The sequence below is a fragment of the Oncorhynchus mykiss genome, chromosome 27 (assembly GCF_013265735.2).
Source record: "Oncorhynchus mykiss isolate Arlee chromosome 27, USDA_OmykA_1.1, whole genome shotgun sequence".
NCBI classification, from domain to species: Eukaryota; Metazoa; Chordata; class Actinopteri; order Salmoniformes; family Salmonidae; genus Oncorhynchus; species Oncorhynchus mykiss.
The window spans coordinates 10,494,325-10,517,500 of NC_048591.1; the positions used below are offsets into that span (position 1 = coordinate 10,494,325).

General features: G+C 47.6%; 1 protein-coding gene across 1 annotated transcript in view; it reads left to right on the top strand.

Moving 5' to 3' along the window:
- Window positions 1-569: 569 nt before the first annotated feature.
- The window catches only part of rap1gap2a (RAP1 GTPase activating protein 2a), an 87,713-nt gene continuing 65,106 nt past the window's right edge, over window positions 570-23,176 (top strand). The window contains exons 1-2 of the mRNA XM_036964727.1: window positions 570-731; window positions 5,283-5,318. Coding sequence (XP_036820622.1) covers window positions 688-731; window positions 5,283-5,318 — 80 coding nt within the window. The 5' untranslated portion in view covers window positions 570-687. The remainder of the gene's footprint in view (window positions 732-5,282; window positions 5,319-23,176) is intronic.

Sequence of the window (23,176 nt, forward strand, 5' to 3'; positions counted from 1 at the left end):
TAGTGCCCTCATGAATACAGCTGTGGTAAGAGCATGACAGAGGAAGTGACACTGGCTGTGGCAACAAGTCCTTCCTTCTTGTGGGCAGGTTGAGAGTGGGGGAGGGTGTAGGATGTAGGTGTGATGGAGATTTCAGTTCAGTTCTCTCTCACAGCTTCGTAGACAACAGGTGTAGACTAACAATGAAATGCGTACTTACGAGTCTTTTTCCAACAGTGCAGTTCAAGATGCAAAAGACTAATAGTTAGACAACGAATAAATACACAGTGAGTGTGAGAGAGTTTGAGAGGGAGAGCTTGAGAGAGAGAGAGAGAGAGAGTTTGAGAGAGAGAGAGAGAGAGAGAGAGAGAGAGAGAGGGAGAGGGGGAGAGAGAGAGAGAGAGAGAGAGAGAGAGAGAGAGAGAGAGAGAGAGAGAGAGAGAGAGAGAGAGAGAGAGAGAGAGGGAGAGAGAGAGAGAGACAGAGAGAGAGAGAGGCCCCTCCCAGCCACAGGCTCTCTCCTCCCCGTGTGTGTGGAGCTGAGTTGTGTGCTGAGAGGAGCGCAAGTGCCAAACTGTGTGCAGGCAGGACAGGTGAGGGAGCAGAGCAGCACTGCCTACACTTCTTCAAAGACCGAGAGAGAGAAAGAGAGGAGTGAGACAAAAGAAAGTGAGAGTGTCAGTCTCAGAGACGTGCGCCCCTGTCAGAATGCTGAGAAGAAAGAGGAGTGTATCCTTTGGGGGATACGGCTGGTACGTTACCTTAACTCTCTTAGGGCTGGTGGCTGGCGGTGTGGCCTGAACGTGGGTGTGAATTCAGCAGGCTGCCGTTGTTCAGACTAGAGTTTAATGTGTTTTTAAAGGAAGGATGGTTGAAGGGCTTTATCTGTTCCACTGTGTTTGTGTGTGTGTGTGTGTGTGTGTGTGTGTGTGTGCGTGCAACACTTCTGCAGCAGTTTGACAGGCTGCTGTTCTGTCTCTGTACTGTCTCTACCAGGGGGATTGATCACAGATGGTTATCAATTAGTTGCTTGGTGTTATTGTCCTCTCATCTGTAGGACTCTGTTTTTGTTTCTCTAGTGGTGTTTTTAATCTAGATATTTACCTCTGGAATGCAGAAAATGTGCAGAAAATTGTGTTTTTCTTTTAAGTTTGTTTAATGACACCTCTATCTCGTTTATAATTATTGTTAGGTATGGCTAAAAGAGAAGTTTGTGTGCTCAGTTCAGGCATTGACTTTGACTCCTCGACCTCCATGGTTACTAAAGAGGACATCTGGGATTCAAACGACAACAAAGCAGACACCCTGCCACTTGTTTGGTAAACAGCTGAGGAATGGGACCATCCATGAGATCCAAATAAAAACTGTTTTTAAGCTAAACAGTTTTTGTTTAGAATTATATTGTTAAGGGAGTAAAACAAACTCATATTTTGGGCAAGACAGTTGAACTAAGCTCATGAGGCATTTATACGTTATATTCTTCAAGAATCAACACCTATATTCATTTATATGTACCAATACCAGATTGACCCTTTCAAGTGCATTTCTTACACTACTTATGTCAGCTCATGAATGTATGTACGACCTCAGTTTGCATGGCCAATATGAGATGTTCATGTGTGAGAGTTCAAGAGTTCTATGGAAATTTCAGTGGCTCTCTGTGAGAACTGAAAAGGCCTCAATTGTGTCAGAAGAGAGAAATGCTGACAAAGTGTGGTGAATGGAGCTTAGCATCACACCCTCACACACTTCAGTTCAGGTACACACACACACACACACACACACACACACACACACACACACACACACACACACACACACACACACACACACACACACACACACACACACACACACACACACACACACACACACACACACACACACACACACATTTTGTGTTTATGTGTGTGTTACTGTTGCTGCATAGCAGTGTTTCCCAACCCTGGTCCTCCAGTACCCCTAAACAGCACACATTGATTCAACTTGTCAACGAACCATCAATCCCTCAATGAGCTGAATGAGGTGTTCTTTTCCAGGGCTACAATGGAAATGTGTTCCTTTGGGGGGTACTGGAGGACCAGGGTTGGGAAACACTGCTATAGAGAGACCATGAGACAGCGTAGGAAGATAGCTGGTGAACTACCCTCCCTCAACTCAACCTCAATGTTTTACTGCATCGATGCCGTCAACCCACCATGGAGGCAATATGTTAATACACTCAAACCACTTCCTCATGCTGAAACAGGCTGTCTCAGTCCAAACAGGCGGTGTTGACTATAGTCCAACCAGCAGAGGTTAAAAGGTGCTGAAATGAATTACTGCGTCCACGCTGAAGTAATCACTGTTAGGATTTTTGCTAAGCTACAGCTTTCTACTGTTGCTCTAGAGCTGGGAACACCGTTATCTGTGGCCTGCCAGGTGTATGCCAGCTCTGCCAGTCTGCTGGCATTTCTGAAGGTCAGGCCGGACATTAGAGAGAGAGAGAGGGAGGTGTCAGGCCCATCAGATGGTGAAGGGGAGATAGAAAGTAATGAGGGAGGAGGAGAAGAAGAGGTAGCATAAGGAGAGGTGGTAGATCATTAATAATCCATGCCACCTGTGATGCTGAGGCACATGTGTTTTAGATGGAGGACTGCCTTCACTCTCCACTGCATCTCTGTGTATTTATAGTAAAGGCAAACACACACACACACACACACACACACAAGCACGCGCACATGCACACTCACGCACGCACGCACGCACGCACACACACACGCGCACGCACACACACACACACACTCCATATAGATGGAGAGATGTAGTCACGGGGTGAGTGCAGGCTTCCTATTAGACAATGTTCTTGAGTTGGTGTATGCATTAGCTTTGTGGTCAGGCCAGGGCAGGGCCATATTTCAGCTCTATAAAGCCTCAGAATCATTGTCCCTCAGAATCATGGTACACAGCCAGTGTGGCAGGGTGGAGACAGCAGAGGAGGGTGGAGAGGCTGACTGGGCGAGGATGACCACACTGTGATGCCTCTTACATGGAGGGGGGGGGGGGGTCACTTTATGGTTGTTGTTGACCAGGGATGGCGATTATTACACAGAGGCCATTCATAGAAGCATCCAGAAAGATTGCGACAATGATATTCAAAGCATTGGACAACATTCAAAACATATTTGTTTATGTCTGAGCTGACAAGGAAGCTGGCACCTTATTCCCATATACTGCACCTCTTTTGACCAAGGGGCTAATGTCTATGGTCAAAAGGGCCCTGGTAAAAAAGTAGTGCACAATGTATGGAAAAGGGTACATTTTGGGATGCAGTCATAGATACTACTAGGCTAAGTGACATACAGCTTTAGTTAGGGAGGATAAGGTCTACTGTACTACATGTGTCTTGACATTTTCAGGCCAGTTGTCGTGAAGGTCATTCATGGTTATGAGAGGTGTCCACTCATGTCTATGATGGCATTATGCAGGGTTCACCACACACAGACAAAACACAACGCCCACCAACTCCACTACCAAACATATGTTTTTATCTTATTTGTTTTTAGAATGTAAAACCAGACTGATTTTCAGCCTTTAGAATTACCAAAGTAACAGGCAGTGGTTTTAAATCATTAACCGTCATTAAAATCATTAAATGATGAATTCATTTGTTTTTTTGCTGTTTCCTTGTAGAAAATGTTGAAATGTCTATTGCTTCCTCTTTTCTTTGTGGATTTCTATTCTAACCAGCGGAGTCTGGGACTGAAGTGAATGAAGTACGATAACAACTCGAAAAGGTCAAACAACTACAGCCATAGTCACTGTGTGAGCAGTAGGGGGTGAATGGCTGGTTTCGATGGTTTATGTAGGTCTGTCATGGAAATCAGTTCATTCTCGATGACTGGCCTGTAAATGTGTTTGTGTTTGAACTCCACAACTCTAAAATGTCTCTATACAACACTAGTTATATAATCTATTACGTTGGAAGGGCCAACCATTTAACATCCTGCTAGCGCAACATAATTAGGTGATAACATATATTGTTTCATGACCAATAACCTCTCTCTCTCTCTCTCTCTCTCTCTCTCTCTCTCTCTCTCTCTCTCTCTCTCTCTCTCTCTCTCTCTCTCTCTCTCTCTCTCTCTCTCTCTCTCTCTCTCTCTCTCTCTCTCTCTCTCTCTCTCTCTCTCTCTCTCTCTCTCTCTCTCTCTCTCTCTCTCTCTCTCTCTCTCTCTCTCTCTCTCTCTCTCTCCTCTCTCTCTCTCTCTCTCTCTCTCTCTCTCTCTCTCTCTCTCTCTCTCTCTCTCTCTCTCTCTCTCTCTCTCTCTCTCTCTCTCTCTCTCTCTCTCTCTCTCTCTCTCTCTCTCTCTCTCTCTCTCTCTCTCTCTCTCTCTCTCTCTCTCTCTCTCTCTCTCTCTCTCTCTCTCTCTCTCTCTCTCTCTCTCTCTCTCTCTCTCTCTCTCTCTCTCTCTCTCTCTCTCTCTCTCTCTCTCTCTCTCTCTCTCTCTCTCTCTCTCTCTCTCTCTCTCTCTCTCTCTCTCTCTCTCTCTCTCTCTCTCTCTCTCTCTCTCTCTCTCTCTCTCTCTCTCTCTCTCTCTCTCTCTCTCTCTCTCTCTCTCTCTCTCTCTCTCTCTCTCTCTCTCTCTCTCTCTCTCTCTCTCTCTCTCTCTCTCTCTCTCTCTCTCTCTCTCTCTCTCTCTCTCTCTCTTCTCTCTCTCTCTCTCTCTCCTCTCTCTCTCTCTCTCTCTCTCTCTCTCTCTCTCTCTCTCTCTCTCTCTCTCTCTCTCTCTCTCTCTCTCTCTCTCTCTCTCTCTCTCTCTCTCTCTCTCTCTCTCTCTCTCTCTCTCTCTCTCTCTCTCTCTCTCTCTCTCTCTCTCTCTCTCTCTCTCTCTCTCTCTCTCTCTCTCTCTCTCTCTCTCTCTCTCTCTCTCTCTCTCTCTCTCTCTCTCTCTCTCTCTCTCTCTCTCTCTCTCTCTCTCTCTCTCTCTCTCTCTCTCTCTCTCTCTCTCTCTCTCTCTCTCTCTCTCTCTCTCTCTCTCTCTCTCTCTCTCTCTCTCTCTCTCTCTCTCTCTCTCTCTCTCTCTCTCTCTCTCTCTCTCTCTCTCTCTCTCTCTCTCTCTCTCTCTCTCTCTCTCTCTCTCTCTCTCTCTCTCTCTCTCTCTCTCTCTCTCTCTCTCTCTCTCTCTCTCTCTCTCTCTCTCTCCTCTCTCCTCTCTCTCTCTCTCTCTCTCTCTCTCTCTCTCTCTCTCTCTCTCTCTCTCTCTCTCTCTCTCTCTCTCTCTCTCTCTCTCTCTCTCTCTCTCTCTCTCTCTCTCTCTCTCTAGGATTGACAAGTCCACAATCGCAGCTCTGAAAGGCCGGTAAGTGTTCCATTGACACTGAGTTGAGAGGAGCCGAAGGCCCCGTGGCCCTCTGTGATTTAATCTCCGGTCCGCATCCTCTGAACTATACACCATTTATTTATCCACAGTCATGTACTATTCTACTGTCCTTTTTTGCAACTGTTTTCCTCCTTCGCTGACTGCCTTGTGGGAGTTCACACGCTGTGATGCGGGGGCTGTCGCAGAATATCTGCATTCACAGAGAGAGTTAAAATGAGGGGGCGAGAGAGAAGAGCAGTGGGGGAGAGGGGGAGGGACGGGGAGAGGAAGAGAAGATGGGGAGTGTGAGGAGAAGGAGAAGAAGGTCCCGTGTGGCTCAGTTGGTAGAGCGTGGCGCTTGCAACATCAGTAGAGCGTGGCGCTTGCAACACCAGTAGAGCGTGGCGCTTGCAACACCAGTAGAGCGTGGCGCTTGCAACACCAGTAGAGCGTGGCGCTTGCAACACCAGTAGAGTGTGGTGCTTGCAACACCAGTAGAGCGTGGTGCTTGCAACACCAGTAGAGCGTGGCGCTTGCAACACCAGTAGAGCGTGGCGCTTGTAACACCAGTAGAGCGTGGCGCTTGCAACACCAGTAGAGCGTGGCGCTTGCAACACCAGTAGAGCGTGGCGCTTGCAACACCAGTAGAGCGTGGCGCTTGCAACACCAGGGTCGTGATTTCGATTCCCATGGGGTGCCTGTATGGAAACATTATGAAAATGTATGCACTTACTGCCATAAGAGCGTCTGCTAAATTACTCAAATGTAAGAAGGGGGAAGGAGAGCCTTGGGCAAAATGGCACATGCTTGCTTAAAAATGCGTGGGTTGGCTGAGAAACGCTGGCACACTCCATGCATGATTAGTGACTGCCATGCTTTCCCAGCGTTAGAGTTCAGGATTGTATGAAGTTCCTCTCTTAGCCTTTCCAATCTCCTCCATGGTTGGCTACACATACTGGAATTGACCCTACAGTGCTGAGGGGATGGTTGACTGCCTCTCCTGTTATGATGAGCATGGCAGGCAGCCAGACACAAACTGAGCCGCTGTGTGCGTAGGTGTTTGCGTGATTGTGTCTACCTGAGTGGAGGAAGACCGCCTCAAGGAGTCTTGCTAATAGGGCATGGGTGGGAAAAATCAAGCCCATTCAATCCGGACCGCGGGAGGTTTGAGTAAAAAATAATAATTATAATAAATACAATTTAAAAAAGAAATGTATATATATATATATATATATATATCTTGTATTTTCTGTAATTGTATTTGCAGGACTCCCTTGTAAAAGACACACTGGTCTCAATGGTGACTGATAAAGATAACAATATATAGTGCATTTGGAAAGTATTCAGACCCCTTGACTTTTTCCACATTTTGTTACGTTACATACAGCCTTATTCTAAAATTGATTCAATATTTTTTTTCATCAATCTACACACAATAGCCCATAATGACAAATCGAAAACAGGTTTTTAGGACAGAAATACCTTATTTACATAAGTATTCAGACCCTTTTCTATGAGACTCGAAATTGAGTTCAAGTGCATCTTGTTTCCATTGATCATCCTTGAGATGTTTCTACAACTTAATTCAACTCCACCTGTGGTAAATTCAATTAATTGGACATGATTTGGAGAGGCAGACCTGTCTATATAAGGTCCCACAGTTGACAATGCATGTCCAAGCAAAAACCAAGCCATGAGGTCAAAGGAATTGTAAGGAGAGCTCCGAGACAGGATTGTGTCAAGGCACAGATCTGTGGAAGGGTAGCAAAATATGTCTGCTGCATTGAAAGTCCCCAAGAACACAGCAGCCTCCATCATTCTTAAATGGATGACGTTTGGAACCACCAATACTCTTCCTAGAGCTGGCCGCTTGGCCAATCTGAGCAATCGGGGGAGAAGGGCCTTGTTCAGGGAGGTGACCAAGAACCCGATGGTCACTCTGACAGAGCTCCAGAGTTCCTCTGTGGGGATGGGAGAAGGACAAACATCTCTGCAGCACTCCACCAATCAGACTTTTATGGTAGAGTGGCCAGATGGAAGCCACTCCTCAGTAAAAGGCACAAGACAGCCTGTCCGAAATCCCGATGTAGCCCTCGAGCCAAAAACTTAGCCCACCCCTGTAATAGATGTTGCCGTAGCGACGAGAGGTGTATTTTGTGGTAAAGCTAGAGATGTAGTAGTCTGTGTTGATCCGGATTCGGCTTCACATCCCAAATGGCACCGTATTCCCTACGTAGTGGACTACTTTTGGTAGCGCACTATGAGTGGTGCACAATGTAGGCAATAGAGGTGTATTTTAACATGCCGCCCCACACAGGATATGTTGAATAAGGTTGGCCTGTTGCCTGTCTGTTTGTATAATGCTGTTTGGAGTGGGCCTGAATATGAATGAGGTAGTCGTGACTGAGTGCGGGCCGTGCTCCTGCTGTAACTGTACTGACTAGTGCTGGTCAACTGGCTGACTGGGTTGTTGGGCTGCTGGGTGTGCGTGTCTGTCTGTGGAAGGCTGAGCAGGGAGCAGCGGAGAGCCAGGTTCCCGCTGCCACTGTAGCTCCCTGGAGCTCCCCACTGTGTGCCCCCCAAGCGAGGTCACGTACCCGGGCATGTTGGTGAGAGAACAGGGGGCCGTGGTGGACGGAGAGGGGGAACTTCAACGCAGCTGGCTGCAGGTGTGTGTCTGTTGTTCACTGGCTGCTGTAGAGCTGTCGCGCTCGCCGTCCTTCTCCCCTCGCTCACAGCTCTCATTAGAGACCTGTGTGTGTGTGTGTGTGTGTGTGTGTGTGTGTGTGTGTGTGTGTGTGTGTGTGTGTGTGTGTGTGTTGGCTTACTTGCATGTCAGAGCAGGTCAGTGTGGATTTGCTGATGGACCAAGCGGGCGATGCTCCTGCGGATATGAGAGGCTGTCAACAACTCCCTCCCCCCTCTCTCCCTCCTTTCTAGCCTCCTCGTTCCCCTGCCACAACAAAGAGAGCTCTCTGCATTCAATTGCACCCAAAGCACACCACCTCATTAATATCGCTATAATCAGGGCTGAGTGTGTGTGTGTGTTTGTGAGGGGATAGTGAGGACAGACAGAGGGTTGAAAGGAGAAGTGGAGGTCGGGTAACTCGCACCGTGCAAAGATGCCTCGCAAAATGTGGTGAGTCCTCTCCTTTCTCCGTCTGCGTTTACCTTCTCTTTTGTCTGTTTGTCTCTTTTTTGCTGAAAACGGTGTTTGACCTGAGGCGTTTTTCTTGTGGAAGACGGAGAAAACACCCATAATACGTACCACTCCCCAGTCATTATAGCAACATGCTTCTCTGGATGCTGAGCGCCCGTCTGTCTGTTGACAGGTAAAAGTTCACGGTGGTTTTTTCTTGTCTCCAGGTGTCATTAAGGAGCATTTTTTCTAATCTAGACTTTTTTTGTCAATAGTTTTCATAGGTTCGTGTTTTTTTTTACCGACCTCTTTTCTTACGTTTCACACTTTTCTCAGAAAGTCATCTTGGGTTGAAATGTTTAAACTATAGCTACGGTATTGAGATTATCAATGACTTCCATGTCTGATGTGTGGACATATGCTGCGTCTCAATGGTACCCGATTCCCTTTACAGTGCACTACTTATACTGCACTACCCACCTTCCTTTCCTTTTCCAGAGCCCTCTGGTCAAAAGTAGTGCACTATAGGGAATAGGGTGCCACTTGGGATGCGACCATACTGTCAGAGCAGGAAGGTGATGGACAGACACACTGTCATGTCAGATGAGTGTTGTCGCGATCCTCTTCTCTGTCTGCTGTCTCTGCCCAACCCTCTCCCCTCTGTTCCCCTCTGTTCCCCTCTCCATCTCCATCTCTCTCTACCTCCCTCTCTCCCTTTCTCTCTACCTCCCTCTCTCCTTTTCTCTCCACCTCTGTCCCCTCTCTCCCCCCCCCCCCCCCCCCCCCTCTCTCCCCTCTGACCCCCCCGCCATCTCCCCGTCTCGCTCTCCATCTCTCTCCGTTTCTTGCCTCTCTCTCTCCCTTTCACCGTCTCGATCCCTCTTTCCCTCCCTTTCTCCCCACCTCTCTCTCTCTCTCTCTCTCTCCCTCTCTCCCTCTCTCCCTGTCTGGCTGTCTGTCTCCCTGTCTGTCTCCCTGTCTGTCTGTCTGTCTCTCTCCCTCTCTGTTGCTCTCCCTCTCTCCCTCTCTCTCTCCCTCTGTCTATCTGTCTGTCTGTCTGTCTGTCTGTCTGTCTGTCTGTCTGTCTGTCTGTCTGTCTGTCTGTCTGTCTGTCTGTCTGTCTGTCTGTCTGTCTCCCTCTCTGTCTCTCTCCCTGTTTGTCTGTCTGTCTCCCTGTCTGTCTCCCTGTCTGTCTGTCTGTCTGTCTCCCTGTCTGTCTCCCTGTCTGTCTCCCTGTCTGTCTGTCTGTCTCTCTCCCTCTCTGTCTCTCTCCCTCTCTGTCACTCTCCCTCTCTCCCTCTCTCCCTCTCTCCCTCTCTCCCTCTCTCCCTCTCTGTCTGTCTGTCTGTCTGTCTCCCTGTCTCCCTGTCTGTCTGTCTGTCTCCCTGTCTGTCTGTCTGTCTGTCTCTCTCCCTCTCTGTCTCTCTCCCTGTTTGTCTGTCTGTCTCCCTGCCTGTCTGTCTGTCCCTCCGTCCGTCCGTCCGTCTCTCTCTCTCTCTCTCTCTCTCTCTCTCTGTCTGTGATTGACTGTGCACCGTGCAGATGTTGATCCTATAGGGAGATGTGATGTGCTGTATGTCCACCGGGGCTGCAGCTGCTGCTATTATCTCTGTAATCCTACAGGAGGCAATTAGGAGCTGTGCAGCAAGGCTAATTCCACATTATCCCCCACTGAACCCCCCTGAGACAGTACTCACACACACACATTTATATACGCATGCACGCGCACACAGACACTCACACACACACACATACACACACACACAGGAGTGCACATGTGCCTCTGCATGTGAGCTGGTTTTCTTGGAGCAGCGGTAACATGTCTGGCTCCGGCCCTTTTGGATGCCTGGTTCATACTTCACCACGGGACCTTCACTTCATTACCCATATTATTATCTGAGAGAAGTCGTTTTTTTTTGGCTAATTAATCCATTTGCAACAGGTATAAATGTTGACCATCTTCAAGGCTCGGAGACAGACTCTAAAAGAAATGACTCACACAATGCAGCTGACACCGTGCTCCTCCAACCGCCAACAACACAGCAAACGTGTCAACAACGGGGGCTATTATCCATCTGAGAGGAAATCGTGTTTGTTTCATCGTTTTTTTTTGTTGCCCAGGTGGAAATGTTAACTGTCTGCAAGGATCAGCGGAAGCTATTTTTGGAGCGTGGCATTTACTCCCTGCTGGGTTTTTTTTTGGGGGGTGGGGGCCTTAATTTGGAGGAGGGCTGGGTAAGCGAGCAAATGTCCACCTGTGCTTGTTCGGTCTCCTCTCTCGCAAGGGAGGTTTTTGTATTGTGTTGTCCCTGACATGACCTCTTTTGTCCTACAGTGCACACCATAGTGTGCCCATTTAACATTATCAAGTCATGTTTGGGTGGTGGGAAGATTCTACAGGCTCATTCTCCTTCCTGTAAATGACTTTTGGTTCTGTTGTTCTTCATAACGTGAACTCAACTCAGCATCTTATTTAAAGGAAAGTTATTACGAGGCATGTGTCGGCTGAGCGTGAAATCGGTTGAGAACTGATTCCGAGAGTTTATGGGTTTCGTGAAGGAGGTGATAGCACCACACCCGTCCCCCCTTTAACCTCAAGACGGACTTTCCTTTCACACCTTCACCTTCCTCACTCCTCCACCCCGCCTCCCAAGACTCAGAACACACTGAACACGAGGCCTTTCTGCTCAGAGACAGCTACTGTTACAGCTCACACTGCAGAAACGGACGGTGTATGATGACATTGGCCCCCCATCTGCGTGCTAGACTGTTCTGATGTCAAATGCAAGACTGTTGTATATTGAGGGCTAAGTCCTACTTTGAGATCAGTGTCACTGATGTACAGTAATGCATTGACGTAAATAGAAGGTTTGTACATTAGATAAGGTTATATCCAGTGGTGAAAAGTACTTTAGTCCTATTTAAGTCGTTTTATTTTGGGATCTGCACATTACAATTGATATTTTTTGACTACTTTTACTTAATTCCTTAAGAAAATATTGTACTTTTTACTCCGTACATCCAAAAGTACTCGTTACTTTTTGAGTGCTTAGCAGGACAGGAAAATGGTCCGATTCGTGCACATATCAAGGTAACTGATCATCGCTACTCCCTCTGATCTGGTGGACTCACTAAACACACACACTTTGTTTGTAAATGATGTCTGAATGTAGTGTGCCCCTGGCTATCCGTAAATGTAAATTTAAAAAAAAAATGGTACCGTCTGGTTTGCTTAAGATAAGGAATTTGAAATGATTCATAGTATATTATAGTAATCACATATACTTTTGACACTTAAGTATATCTTAAACCAAATTCTTTTAGACTTTTACTCAAGTAGTATTTTACTGCATGACTTACTTCATTTTCTATTGATGTATCTTTACTTTTACTCAAGCGTGACTAATGGGTACTTTTTCCGCCACTGGTAATATCTAAAGTTAGGCTACTGCTCTGTCTACAGTTGTTTTCCCCCTATCTGCTGTTCCCCTCGGCTTCCTTCAAGAGGGTGGTATTATACAAGCCTTAACCAGTCCAATGCTCTTTTAATTGAACTGAACAGATGTATTCACTTGAGTTCTCTGTTAACCAAGCTCACCCTGTGAATCACATTTGCCTTTGAGGCCTCTTTTCATTTAGTGACCTGCAGTGTTCGTCTGTCGCTGCCGTCAACGTGTCTTATATGTTTTGCGCACTGGAGAGAACCAGAGGAGTGAGTCAATGTATTTCCAGTCTTGTATTGAGTGGAAACAACACGTCCCCATGTTATTTCTCCTCGCTCCACTAGAGGGAGGTGTGTCCTTGGTTCTCCTCAACTCAACTCAAATCAAAGTTTACTTGTCACGTGTGCCGAATACAACAGGTGTATTCAACAGTAGACCTTACAGTGAAATGCTTACTTACAGGCTCTAACCAATAGTGCGAAAAAAAGGTGTGTGTTTTTGTGTGGTTCTGTGTGTGTGTGTGTGTGTATGTGTGTGTGTGTGTGTGTGTCTGTGTCTGTGTGTGTGTGTCTGTGTCTGTGTCTGTGTGTGTGTGTGTGTGTGTGTGTGTGTGTGTGTGTGTGTGTGTGTGTGTGTGTGTGTGTGTGTGTGTGTGTGTGTGTGTGTGAGTAAAGAAATAAACAACAGTAAAAATACATTTGAAAATAACAATAGCAAGGCTATATACAGACACCGGTTAGTCAGGCTTATTGAGGTAGTATGTACATGTAGATATGGTTAAAGTGACTATGGATATATGATGAACAGAGAGTAGCAGTAGCGTAAAAAGAGGGGTTTGCGGGTGGTGGGACACAATGCAGATAGCCCGGGAGCACTGGTTGGTCGGGCCAATTGAGGTAGTATGTACATGAATGTATAGTTAAAGTGACTATGCATATATGATAAACAGAGAGTAACAGCAGTGTAAACTCCTGGGCATTAAAGGCGCTGTACGGTCAATCCGACGTCTGCATTGGTCGTGCAGCATTTACGGTGATATGGCGTCTGTAGAAGTCAGGGCATTCATCCTTCTTGTGCTTCGCCGAGGTGCGCAGAGCTGCTGTGAAGGCAGTTGTCAAGGAAGTGAGTTTGTGTTTTTGCAGGACCTCCCGCCCTCACCTTCCGTCAACCAATCATGTCAACGCGGAGCTATACGGAGACCTCCGGCATTGTACCAAAATATGAGAGGCACACGGAGATACGGTACCGAGCTCCATTTGGAATCCGGAGGCTCCACAGTTGCGTCACACCATCCATACGGTGCCTCCGACCACATTTTCGGATCAAGTATAAATTGTCTCTCAGGCCTATACCTGTTATACCAGGCAGCAGTGTTGGTTGGTGCTGATTGGTTGTGGAACAGGAACTGCTGGATCGCACTTGACGGCGCATGTAACGCTTATCACTTCCAAATATCTGAGATTCATCCAAGAGGTTTAGAAATGTTGTCCTCAACCACAGACTTGAACAAAGACATGTTCTATTGGGTCAAAAGTTCTGTGTGTTTCTGTGAAGTTTAAAATGCGCGATACACAGTGAAGGTGACTGAAAAATGGTGCACCATCCTCGATCATTGCTTCTCATTGCTCCGTGGGGAAGCTCCCTCCTCTTGGTGATCATCTCCGATTGCTCTGACTGACTGCGTTTTGAAACGTAATAATATCTCCGGAGCAACACGTGTCTTAAACCAAGGAGCTTGGGGGGATGGCTGAGCCTGTTGCCACGGTAACAGGACAGACTAAACCCTTATCGTCACGTGTTCATCACCCGAGGGATCTTCCGCTGGCCCCATAACCACGGAGATCGGATCTGGGGTCCATGGCGACCGCGGAGCGTTCTAATCTGTGTTCCGGAGTGCATTGGTTACCATGGGGAGAGGTTGCTGAAGGGTCATGGAGGCAACGGCACGTTGTGCTACAGGGCGTTTAGGATGTGGTCGCATAATCTGTTTGACGATGAAAGCTATTGACCCCTTGGAGGTAACGACTGGATATCCTATTAACCGTGTCTGTCTGTGTATGCCATCCGTTCACTCAATGACGTGACGGATTGGTCTGGTGCTGGAGCTGAAGAGAGAGGAGTGGCTAGGCTGCATGTGTATTACAGGGTCTGTTGTAAGGCACAGTGCTTGTATTTGCTGGATCTTCTAGGTAGAGAGCTGCTGTCTCGGATGACACTGAATATCTCCCTGAAGGTTAGGCTCACTGCCTGGTGGTAGAATTACAACAATGCAACAGTACACACTCACTCCGGCGCACACACACACACACACACACACACACACACACACACACACACACACACACACACACACACACCAGATCACCTGTTTTACGGTAAACTCTGTCTCCTCGGCCTAAAACCTTCAGTGGGCCAGCTGCCTCTTTTGAATAAATATTTACTCCTTCACTTTCCCACTTGCTGGGCGCTGAAGCTCTGATAAGGGCACCAGCTGCCCCTTTGGTTTTAATGTAGCTTTTAAAAGGGCCCATAAAGTGGCCCTTGGCCTATAGAGAGACAGCCACTGTGTCCAACGGCTGAGTGGACAGGGTAAATGCACACATGCATGGGCTAAATGGTCAATGAACCCCTCCCCCTACTTTTATATACACACACACACACACACACACACACACACACACACACACACACACACACACACACACACACACACACACACACACACACACAGGTGGGGTGGTTGGGAGAGAGAGAGGGAGAGATGAGATGTGGCGAGATGTGCTTTTCATTTCTCCTATCCCCCTCGCTTTTATGTGTCCTCTTCATTGTGGAGGGTCTTGAGCCGGTCGGCGTAGCAGACAAGCACAACAAAACGCTTCGTACAGTACAATTGGCACACATGTATTTGACAATGTGTTATTATTGAAAAGTTCTGTGTTATAGCTTTGTAACGATTGTCAGAAATCAAGGAATAGTTATTCCAAATGGCTAAATAAACAATGTTATTTTATTAGTTGAAACCATGTAAATATGTACTGTGGGCCTAGGTATTTTGTTATCCTGTTATATTCAAGCTCATGGAAAACAGAAATCAGACCCTTCATTTTAGATGCCGCGCTTGATTTTGATACTGAGCAGTGTATCTGTTGTCCATACACTGTATCCTCCTCAGTGTTATTATGTGTCTCTTTCCTTTCAACAAAGTCAGCCACTGTTGCTGTTGGAAACGAGCGTCGAGGAAGCAGGGAGCTGTGTGGTAACAAATGCACGTCCGAGCAGCATGTTAAGCCTCTCCTTCAGCCTCAACCAGAGAGAAAAGAGAGAAGAGCTCCCTACACTGACAGATAGTGAGGCCACGATAAAGAGACAAAGTTACTTCACAGTGGTTGAATGTCCAGACAGAAAGAGAAAATAAAGTCTTCCTTTCTCTCAGATTTCTCCATTTTCTTTGGCGGGGCCCTAAGGTTGCCCTTTCTTCTGCTTCCCTTGAGACTGGCTTTAGCGTCAAAACCGAGTGAAAAGGACTGGAAAGAGAGATGTAGACACAGGGGAGGAGATGTGGTGATGGAGTACCTTTTAGAGAAAAGGACAGACAGGGGAAAAGAAGATAGATTGTGAGAGGGAGAGAAAGAAGAAAAAGGGAATGATGAGAGAGAGAGAGAGCGCGAGCCTTCGGCTGGGGTGGGCTGGATTCTGCTTGGATGGTATCGGCTGGGGTGGGCTGGACTCTGCTTGGCTGGTATCGGCTGGGGTGGGCTGGACTCTGCTTGGCTGGTACTGGCTGGACTCTGCTTGGCTGGTACCGGCTGGGGTGGGCTGGACTCTGCTTGGCTGGTACCGGCTAGGGTGGGCTGGACTCTGCTTGGCTGGTATCGGCTGGGGATTGCTGGACTCTGCTTGGCTGGTACCGGCTGGGGTGGGCTGGACTCTGCTTGGCTGGTACTGGCTGGGGTGGGCTGGACTCTGCTTGGCTGGTACTGGCTGGGGTGGGCTGGACTCTGCTTGGCTGGTACCGGCTGGGGTGGGCTGGACTCTGCTTGGGTGGTATCGGCTGGGGTGGGCTGGACTCTGCAACTTTGGAAGAATGCTTTGGGTCATTGTCCATTTGGAAGACCCATTTGCGACCAAGCTTTAACTTCCTCAATGATGTCTTGAGATGCTGCTTCAATATATCCACATAATTTCCCTTCCTCTTTTAGAGAAAAGGACAGACAGGGGAAAAGAAGATAGATTGTGAGAGGGAGAGAAAGAAGAAAAAGGGAATGATGAGAGAGAGAGAGAGCGCGAGCCTTCGGCTGGGGTGGGCTGGATTCTGCTTGGATGGTATCGGCTGGGGTGGGCTGGACTCTGCTTGGCTGGTATCGGCTGGGGTGGGCTGGACTCTGCTTGGCTGGTACTGGCTGGACTCTGCTTGGCTGGTACCGGCTGGGGTGGGCTGGACTCTGCTTGGCTGGTACCGGCTAGGGTGGGCTGGACTCTGCTTGGCTGGTATCGGCTGGGGATTGCTGGACTCTGCTTGGCTGGTACCGGCTGGGGTGGGCTGGACTCTGCTTGGCTGGTACTGGCTGGGGTGGGCTGGACTCTGCTTGGCTGGTACTGGCTGGGGTGGGCTGGACTCTGCTTGGCTGGTACCGGCTGGGGTGGGCTGGACTCTGCTTGGGTGGTATCGGCTGGGGTGGGCTGGACTCTGCAACTTTGGAAGAATGCTTTGGGTCATTGTCCATTTGGAAGACCCATTTGCGACCAAGCTTTAACTTCCTCAATGATGTCTTGAGATGCTGCTTCAATATATCCACATAATTTCCCTTCCTCATGATGCCATCTATTTTGTGAAGTGCACCAGTCCCTCCTGCAGCAAAGCACCCCCACAACATGATGCTGCCACCCCCGTGCTTCACGGTTGGGATGGTGTTCTTCGGCTTGCAAGCCTTCCCCTTTTTCCTCCAAACATAATGATGGTCATTATGGCCAAACAGTTCTATTTTTGTTTCATCAGACCAGAGGACATTTCTCCAAAAACTACGATCTTTGTCCCCATGTGCAGGTGCAAACCGTAGTCTGGCTTTTTTATGGCGGTTTTGGAGCAGTGGCTTCTTCATTGCTGAGCGGCCTTTCAGGTTATGTCGATATAGGACTCGTTTTACTGTGGATATAGATACTTTTGTACCCATTTCCTCCAGCATCTTCATAAGGTCCTTTGCTGTTGTTCTGGGATTGATTTGCTCTTTTCACACCAAAGTACGTTCATCTCTAGGAGACAAAACGCGTCTCCTTCCTGAGCGGTATGACGGCTGCATGGTCCCATGGTGTTTATACTTGCATACTATTGTTTGTACAGATGAACGTGGTACCTTCAGGCGTTTGGACATTGCTACCAAGGAGGAACCAGACTTGTGTAGGTCTATCATTTTTTTTCTGAGATCTGGGCTGATGTCTTTTGATTTTCCCATGATGTCAAGCAACGAGGCATTGAGTTTGAAGGTAGGCCTTGAAATACACCCACAGGTTCAGAAGCTTCTAAAGCCATGACATTATTTTCTGGAATTTTCCAAGCTGTTTAAAGTCACAGTCAACTTAGTGTATGTAAACTACTGACCCACTGGAATTGTGATACAGTGAATTATAAGTGAAATAATCTGTCTGTAAACAATTGTTGGAAAAAATGACTTGTGTCATGCACAATACATTTGTGGAGTGGTTGAAAAACGAGTTTTAATGACTCCAACCTAAGTGTATGTTAACTTCTGACTTCAACTGTATCTGTGTATGTCTGGTTATGTGTAGATATCATGTTGAATGTCCTTTATTGTCAGTGTGTACCATGTTATAAGACTGTCTTTTAGAACTGAATACATAGTACAGTATGTGCATGTAAGACAAACAATTACACACACACACACACACACACACACAGCAATATCTTTCTCTCAATACCTTTATCTCACTCTCACACACACACTCCCGCAGGATCACACACCGACTCCCACAGAGATGGGACACACAGCTCTGTGTTTCTTATCTGCAGTCATAAATGACTTGCCAGAAATCTATTAAAACGGCAATTGGTGCCCGTTCCATTTTGTGCGTCAGAGACGGCAGAGAAAGTCTGCTTAGCTAAGCTCCAAACAAATCTCTCTCAAAGGAGGAATAATTCCCCCCCCATATTAATATCCACACCTGGGGATGTTGTCACTAGTGTTTTTATTGTATTGTAACTGTGGATGTTCAGATTTGTTGACACAGCTATGGAGGGAATACTACTGGATGACTTGTGTATTCTGTTGCATGGAACTTTTCAGTAGGGTTTCAATAGCTTTGTAGGCTCATGGCAGTGGGATCGCGGTATGTGAAATCAAATGGTCATGTTTCATCCCCTCATCTGTACCTCTCTCTCTCTCTCTCTCTCTCTCTCTCTCTCTCTCTCTCTCTCTCTCTCTCTGTTCTTCTCTTTCTCTGTCCCCCCCCCCCCCCTCTCTGTTTTCTCTCTCCTCCTCCTTCTCTCCTCCCATCCTGGTGGCTGGCTCCCAGGACCAGGGTGGGCGAGGGGTTAACCCCGCTGTCAGCTCTGGCTCTGTCATCCCTCTCAGCAAATAGAATGAGAACCAGGAAATTGATTTATGACACAAATGAAATAAATTACATTTTTGCCCAGACGACGAAGAAAGAGAAGGGAAGACGGACTGACTGGGCTCAATGTCGCAGAACAAAACAAGTCTTGAGCTGTTCAATTCATATATAGAGGGATAGAAGAAGGGAGGGGGAAGGTGTGTGTATGTGTGTACGTCACAGGAGCCTGCTGAGGGGAGGACGGCTCATAATAATGGCCGGAACGGAGAAAATTGAATGGCATCAAACACATAGAAACCATGCGTGTGATGCATTTGATACCATTCCACCTATTCCGCTACAGCCGTTACCACGAGCCCATCCTCCCCAATTAAGGTGCCACCAGCCTCCTGTGATGTACGTGTGTGTGTGTGTGTGTGTGTGTGTGCGTGTGCGTGTGCGTGCGTGCGTGCGTGTGTGTGGAGGGTATGAATACAGTAGAAGCTGACTCTTCTTCCCGTAGAGGATTGAGAGAAACAATTACGTTCCACAGCCCCAGAGCTGCGTGGCAGCAAGGCGAGCACTAGCGATGAGCTAAATACATTCTGATTACATGACACTGCAATCACTGCCCATAATAGAAAGGGTATTTGTTATTCCTCACACATTTCTATTACTGTCATCCGTTTTAGCTCAGTTGGTAGAGCGTGGCGCTTGTAACACCAGAGTAGTGGGTTCGATTCCCTGGACCACCCCATATGTAAAATATAAGCACGCGTGACTGTAAGTCCCTTTGGATGAACGCGTCCGCTAAATGACATATCTTGTTTTCTTTCTACAGCTCTTCGTTTGACACGCGTTAGAGACCTGGTCTCGGTTTCATCTTGCTTCATCTCTCCCTCCGTTTTAACATATGGCCCCGGAGAGCGGCAGCAGTTCCAGACGACTGTGTGATCTCGCTCTCCGTAGCCAATGTGAGTAGGACCTTTAAGCAGGTCAGCATTCACAAGGCCGCGGGGCCAGGCGGATTACCAGGGCGTGTACTCGGAGCGTGCGCTGACCAGCTGACGGGTGTCTTCACTGACATTTTCAACCTCTCCCTGACCCAGTCTGTAATATCTACTATGTCTCAAGCAGACCACCATAGTCCCTGTGCTTAAGAACGCCAAGGTAACCTGTCTAAATGCACTCACATCTGTAGCATGAAATGCTGGACGTGACTCACATCGACAACATTATGCCAGATACCCTGGACCCAGGTACCGCCCCAACAGATACACAGATGACGCAATCTCTATTGCACTCCACACTACCCTCTCCCACCTGCACAAGAGGAACACCTATGTGAGAACGCTGTTCATTGACTACAGCTCAGCATTCAACACCATAATACCCTCCAAGCTCATCACTGGGTCTGAACAACTCCCTTTGCGACTGGATCCTGGACTTCCTGACGGGCTGCCCCAGGTGTTGAGGGTAGGCAATAACACATCCGCCACATTGATCCTCAACATGGGGGCCCTTCAGGGGTGCGTGCTTTGTCCTCTCCTGTACTCCCTGTTTACCCACAACTGCGTGGCCGCGCATGACTCCAACACCATTATTAAGTTTTCCGAAGACACAACGGTGGTAGGCCTCTTCCCCCTCAGAAGACTGAAAAGATTTGGCATGGGCCCCTCAGATCCTCAAAAAGTTCTACAGCTGCACCATTGAGAGCATCTTGACTGGCTACATTACCGCTTGGTGTGGCACTGCTTGGCATCCGACCCCAAGGCGCTACCTGGGGCAGTGCGTATGACCCAGTACATCACTGGGGCCCAGCTCCCTGCCATCCAAGACCTCTATACCAGGCGGTGTCAGAGGAAGGACCTAAAAATTGTCAAAGACTCCAGCCAATCAAGTCACAGACTGTTCTCTCTGCTACCCCACGGCAAGCCGTACCGATGCACCAAGACTGGAATCAACAGGACCCTGAACATATTCTAATCCCAAGCCATAAGAATACTATGTATTGTAGTTAACGGAATAGCTACCCGGACTATCTGCATTGACACTCTTTGCACAAAAGCTTTTGACTCATCACATACTGTACGCTGCTGCTACTATTTATTATCTATCCTGTTGCCTAGTCACTTTATCCCTATCTATATGTACATAGCTACCTCAATTGCCTCGTACCCCTCCCTGCACATCGACTTGGTACCGGTACCCCGTGTATATAGCCAATTTACTCATTATTTATTTATTATATTTGCATCGTTGGGAAGGGCCCGTAAGTAAGCATTTCACCTGTTGTTTACGAAGCATGTGACAAATACAATTTCATTTGATTCGATTATTTGTTTGCATAGGTTAATCAACAGGTGCCTTAGAAAGTTGTCTGGGAATACGGCGTCATTTGTGCGTCATTTGAGAAGTGGGTGTCACCAGAGGTTTCCGTCACATTGCCTGGCTACAGAGGGCACAGATTGACCCGTGATGGATGGGGTGTCAGACAGGCAGTGCTGTGAGCACCGGGCAGCAGAGGAGGGGTCCTAATGGTCGTCTGGGCTGAGGTGAGGAGAGGCGATTAGGTGAGGCATTGTGGAAGAGTGATGAAGTGCTGCCAGCCAGCCAGCCGATGGCCCTTTGGAGATTCAGAGCAGAACTGAGAGAGAGAGACATCGGAGTGAGGGGAAAGTGAAATGGAGAGAGAGAGAGAGAAAGAGAGAGAGAGAGAGGAGAATGGAGAGAGCGAGAGAGAACAGAGAGAGGGAGAGGAAGAGGAGAGAACACACAGTCCTCAGAGGCTCCTCACGGCCACCCGACAGCTTTATGGCTACTTCCTCTTTTGTTTATTGCTCTTGTATCCCTTGGCTTCAGCCCAGTAGGAAGCTGTGTGTTTGTTTGTGTGTGTCTGGGTGTGTGCGCACGCACATACCTGCCTGCATGCATGCTTGTATCTGCATTCATGTACTGTATGTTGGTGTGTGTTAGTGCGTTTGTGTGGCTTCTGTGCATGGCATTTTAGCTGTAGAAAGTACCCTGAGGGTGTCCCCTAGCTTAGCAGAGCCAGTGTTACTCACAGCAGGCACTGGAGCTGTTCAGAGCCTCAGGTGACATTGGGGCAAGAACACAGTCCTCCCATCTAGTAAATCACCTTCAAATAATTACAACACTCTGAGTTTGTGTCCCTCAAAGACACTGGAAATGCATTGGGTGATGGGGAAAGGACCTGCCTAAGTCACCTTACCCTTCTCTGGGACTGAAACGGACTCTGTTGGCCCTTGTTCCCCCAATGGAAAGTTCCAGAGCTGCTACATCTATTGCTTATTTGTCACGCCTAAACTTTCTCTGCTCCCTCTCTCCTCCTTTGCCATCTGTCGCTTCTTGACAAACACATGGTGTCTTGTTTGGCGGACTCAGCAGCCCCTCGCACTCTGGGCCTCATCCCTATCTCTATGAGGAATGATGGCGGGAGGCAGAGGGAGGGAGAAGGGGACAGGGAGAAATAAACAGAAAAGGATGCAGAGTGAGAGAGGGGTAGAGATACCGAGAGAAAGAGATGGGGAGGGAGAGATGGAACGATAGAGGCAGAGCGAGAGAGTGAAGGAGAGATGGGAAAAGAGATGGAGAGTCACATGGATCGGGCGGGGGGGGGAGGTGAATTCATTGTAATGACACATGGTCACAGGGCAGGGCTACAGTATGTCCTACCACAATGTGTCCCACTCACTAGAGCGGAATTAATGAACAGCTCAGCCTGAGGGCAAAATCTTTAGGAATTCGATTGTAGAGACTCTATATCTCTTGATTCACTCTATTTTATAATGTGTGTTTCAATTAACAATTTATGTTCCATTTGACAATCTGAGCACTGGCTTTTCCTTCACTCTACGGTCCAACTCATCCCAAATTGGGTTGAGGTCGGGTGATTGTGGAGGCCTGGTCATCTGATGCAGCACTCTAAGACTCTCCTTCTTGGTCAAATCACCCTTACATGCCTGGAGCTGTGTTGGGTCATTGTCCTGTTGAAAAACAACAAAATATAAGTCCCACTAAGAAAAAAACAGATGGGATGGCCTATCGCTGCAGAATGTTATGGTAGACATGCTGGTTAAGTGTGCCTTAAATTCTAAATAAATCACAGACAGTGTCACCGGCAAAGCACCCTCACACCATCACACCTCCTCCTCCTTGCTTCACAGTGGGAACCACACATGTAGAGATCATCCGCTCACCTACTCCGCGTCTCACAAAGACACGGTGGTTGGAACCAAAAATCTCAAATTTAGACACATCCGACCAAAGCACAGATTTCCACCAGTCTAATGTCCATTGCTCGTGTTTCTTGGCCCAAGCAAGTCTCTTCTTCTTGATGTCCTTTAATTGTGTTTTCTTTGCAGCAATTCGACCATGAAGGCATGATTCACACAGTCTCCTCTGAACAGTTGATGTTGAGATGTATCTGTTACTTGAACTCTGTGAAGCATTTATTTGGGCTGCAATTTCTGAGTCTTGTAACTCTAATGAACTTATCCTCTGCAGCAGAGGTAACTCTGGGTCTTCCTTTCTTGTGGCGGTCCTCATGAGAGCCAGTTTCATCATAGTGCTTGATGTTGTTTTGTGACTGCACTTGAAGAAACTTCCAAAGTTCTTGAAATGTTCAATATTGACTGACCTTCATGTCATAAAGTAATGATGGACTGTCATTTCTCTTTGCTTAATTGAGCTGTTCTTGCCATAATATG